The 3,663-nt window shown below is 39.7% G+C and overlaps 1 protein-coding gene across 1 annotated transcript in view; it reads left to right on the top strand.

The window, feature by feature from the left end:
* SLC7A14 (solute carrier family 7 member 14) overlaps positions 1 to 3,663 on the top strand; it is a 46,298-nt gene that overhangs the window by 851 nt on the left and 41,784 nt on the right. The window contains exon 2 of the mRNA XM_017848793.1: positions 1,854 to 2,071. Within this exon, the coding sequence (XP_017704282.1) occupies positions 1,854 to 2,071 (218 nt within the window). The remainder of the gene's footprint in view (positions 1 to 1,853; positions 2,072 to 3,663) is intronic.

Below are 3,663 nucleotides of genomic sequence, written 5' to 3'. Positions count from 1 at the left end.
TTTTTTTTTTTTTTTTTTTTTTTTTTTTTTGCAAAGTAATCCTTTCTCTATGAATCTATCTATCCTTAAAAAATAATTTTAATGTCCATGGAAGCATTATACAAAAAGATGCTCATCACATCCTTATTTACAATAACAAAAAGTTAGAGACAGCCTAAATATTCTACAGCGGGCAAATGACTAAGTAAATTGCAGACAAATACTATGTAGTTAGCAATTAAAAGGACGATTAGGGAAACTTGTAATAGCATGGATTATGTTTTAATGTAATGACATATGTCAAAGGATACAAACCATACATGTGCATGTCAATAGCTATATAAAAATAAAACCAATGCAGAAAAAAAAAGAACTGTCAGCAATTTCTCCAGTGGTTTCGTCAGATTTTTTTTCCAAATTTCAATGAAAAAAAAATTAATGAATAAAAAGGGTTCCAGCCTAGAAGAGGTCAGGAAGGCGTAATATAATAGTGAATGCTAAACCATCAGAAGCTCATGTAACAAATACCATGAGACCTCAGGCTCCATCCATCATTTGCCATCCACTCTTTTTATTATTATTATTATTATTATTTTTGCGACAGAGTCTTGCTCTGTTGCCCAGGCTGGAGTGCAATGGCATGATCTCAGCTCACTGCAGCCTCCATCTCCCTGGTTCAAGCAATTCTCCTGCCTCAGCCTCCTAAGTAGCTGAGATTACTACTCAGCCACCACGCTCAGCTAATTTTTGTATTTTTAGGAGAGATGGGGTTTCACCATGTTGGCCAGGCTGGTCTCGAACTCCTGATCTTGTGATCCACCCACCTTGGCCTCCCAAAGTGCTAGAATTACAGGCCTGAGCCACTGCACCCAGCCACTCTCCATCTTGATGCCTGATAAACTCAAATTCGAGGAAAGCTGAACAATAGTTGAGAAAGCTTTGGAATCTTGCCTCAGAACTTCCAAGGAATGATCCTGTGGCTGTGTCAAGTCATCTGACTTCGATGTTCCTATCTCAAAAGAACTGACAAAAATGCTGAGCACCCAAGTACCATGACAAGATAAAAATATAAAGAACAAACCTATTCAGTGTACTGATTGTGTAGAATTTTAGGTCTAAAAGAGTCCTCCAAAATCAGGTCATTCATGTCCATCACTTTACAAATGAGGTCCAGAGAGATAAGTCAACTTGCCCAAGGCCACACATCTGGCTATGGGCAAAAGTACAGCTGAAATTCAAGACCCCTGACAGCTGAGTCAGTGCCTTTTCCACTCTATAGAGGGCAGGAGTCCACTGGCCATTGGGCAAAACCAAGCAGGCAGGGCGTGTTCACTGGTTATTTTTTTCTCTGCAACCACATATACACAAAAGGACAGAAAACCCCTGTTCCCATCATTTTCAAAGACACACATTCTTAAATTTGTTGATAAAGAAAAGGTTTGGGAATGGGATGGAAATTTTACTGATTGTAAAGTTAACAATAATGAAGATAAAAACAATTTTCAAATAACATGTTAGACCTAAATATGCATCCCAAATATCCCAGGTCGGTTCCCACTTCAAATGTTCTGTGCCATGCTTCCATAGGCGCTATTGTAATGTCACACCACATAGCCCAATTTTTGGTCCAGGATATCAGATCATCTTACCTATCTACCAAATTCTGCTCATTTGCAAATAGACACTTGTATCTGCTTGTGGACTACAGCATAGGCATGTGTAGGTGCACACACATACACACACACACACACAGTTCTTTTTACAGACTTACTGCCCTTCTTAAAGCTGAGTGCGGATGCACTGGGGTAGGACCAGGAGTTTGCATGGCCCTTTCTTCCTTCCAGACAATGTCAAATCATGTCTTTCCTCTCTAGGGAAAGGTGAAGAATCATACCCAGACCTTCTGGCTCTGTTGATCGCAGTCATCGTGACCATCATTGTTGCCCTGGGGGTGAAAAATTCCGTAGGCTTCAACAATGTTCTCAATGTGCTGAACCTGGCAGTGTGGGTGTTCATCATGATCGCAGGCCTCTTCTTCATCAATGGGAAATACTGGGCGGAGGGCCAGTTCTTGCCCCATGGCTGGTCAGGGGTAAGTTTATTCCAAACACCTGGTATGCCTGTCACACACTCTGCCTTCTACCCTGTGACCAGCCTAAGACATATTTTCAAGAAAATGCTATTCTGTTCCATAATTACCACAGCACCCTCTTTATCACCTTTTGATCTGAATTTAGTTGGAATATCCTGAAGAAGTGGTTCTTGTGTGTGTTTTTTTTGTTTGTTTTGTTTTGTTTCACAAGCATTTGTTAAGATCCTATTTTATACAAATAACAATAATAGATTCAATGTTCTGGCAACCTGCAATTGCCTAAAATTGTGCTAAATGGCGTTGCATGTACTAACTCATTTAATCATCCTGATAATCTTGTGAGGAAGATATTTACATTCTGCTCTTAAAGATGAAAAAAAAAAAATCCCATTCAGAGAGTTCAAATGGCTTGCTGTTAAACACACAATGTAAGTGGCAGAACCCAGTCAAGCCAGGACTGCCTGACTCCAAAGTCTGTGCAAGAACAGCTCAGTTCTATAGAATTATCTCTACAGTCTACTAAGGGAGATAACAAGAACATAAATACACAAGGCAATAAAGGAGGCCAGGGAAAGGGGAGAGTAGGGAAGGGATGAGTTTTGCCTGGGTATGAAACTAGGAAAATAACAGTTTTTAATTGAAATGTCAACATTTGACTCTAGGAGGAGAGTCCCACTGGGGTCAGAGGACAGCTGAGCTGGCCTAATGGAGGGCTGTGCTATAAATCCCATTCCAAAGGCATAGTTCATGACAGACGGGTTTACCTGGTGTGGTCTAGAGGTTAGCAAGAGGGTGGACCGGACCAAAAGGACATTTTCAGATCTCATTCCATGATCTGGCTAGTGTGGTTTATGCTAGAGAAAAATAGGAAGGTCAGAGTGGCAAATTCTTTATACTAACAAGTGGCTGTGAGTTGCACCTGGTTTCTTTCTCTAGGATGACTAAAAATACTTACGTTGTGGATTTATTGGTGAAATTCACTAGCCCACCTTTTTTTCATGGAAGAACATAAATCAGAGAATTTTGAGCTGTCAGGGACCTGAGAGGTTACCTGGTCCTATCCGTTCAGTTAACAGATGAACAATCTAAGGTCGAGAGAGGCAAATCTGCCTAGAACTGATGACAGAAAGTAAGTCCAGGATTCCACCCACTTTGCTTTTGTAGATTTTGCTTAGACTGGTTTTTCTCCAACATGTCCAGGGATCAGAAATGTTTCTTGGAGAGCACTCAAAATCACTTCTGTTTATTCTGAACCATGCTATGCCGTTCAATGCAGAGAAATAAGCAAGGAAGCAATTTAAGCCAAGATTCCTAGTCTTCTCCTTATCTATAAGAATTCCACAGAACTGCAAAGTTCATCCCTCCTCTTTGAAATGAAGAAATACTGAAACTGCTTAAATCCAAAAGAAGAGACAAAGAAACACTGTTGGCCCCATTCTGGATCCCCAGATCTATATTATCTTACGATACAAACTGTTCCTTTCCTATCATATAACAGAAACAATAAATTACAAGAGTGAAAAGAAGGAATGTTTTCCTGGAACTCAGTTGCATTTTCTTTTCTTTTTTTTTTTTTTTTTTTTTTTTTTTTT

Source organism: Rhinopithecus bieti, unplaced genomic scaffold (assembly GCF_001698545.2).
Source record: "Rhinopithecus bieti isolate Rb0 unplaced genomic scaffold, ASM169854v2 scaffold_32014, whole genome shotgun sequence".
In the NCBI taxonomy this organism is placed as follows: Eukaryota; Metazoa; Chordata; class Mammalia; order Primates; family Cercopithecidae; genus Rhinopithecus; species Rhinopithecus bieti.
Note: the sequence above shows the minus strand (reverse complement) of the source record. Positions and strands in the feature narration are given on the sequence as shown.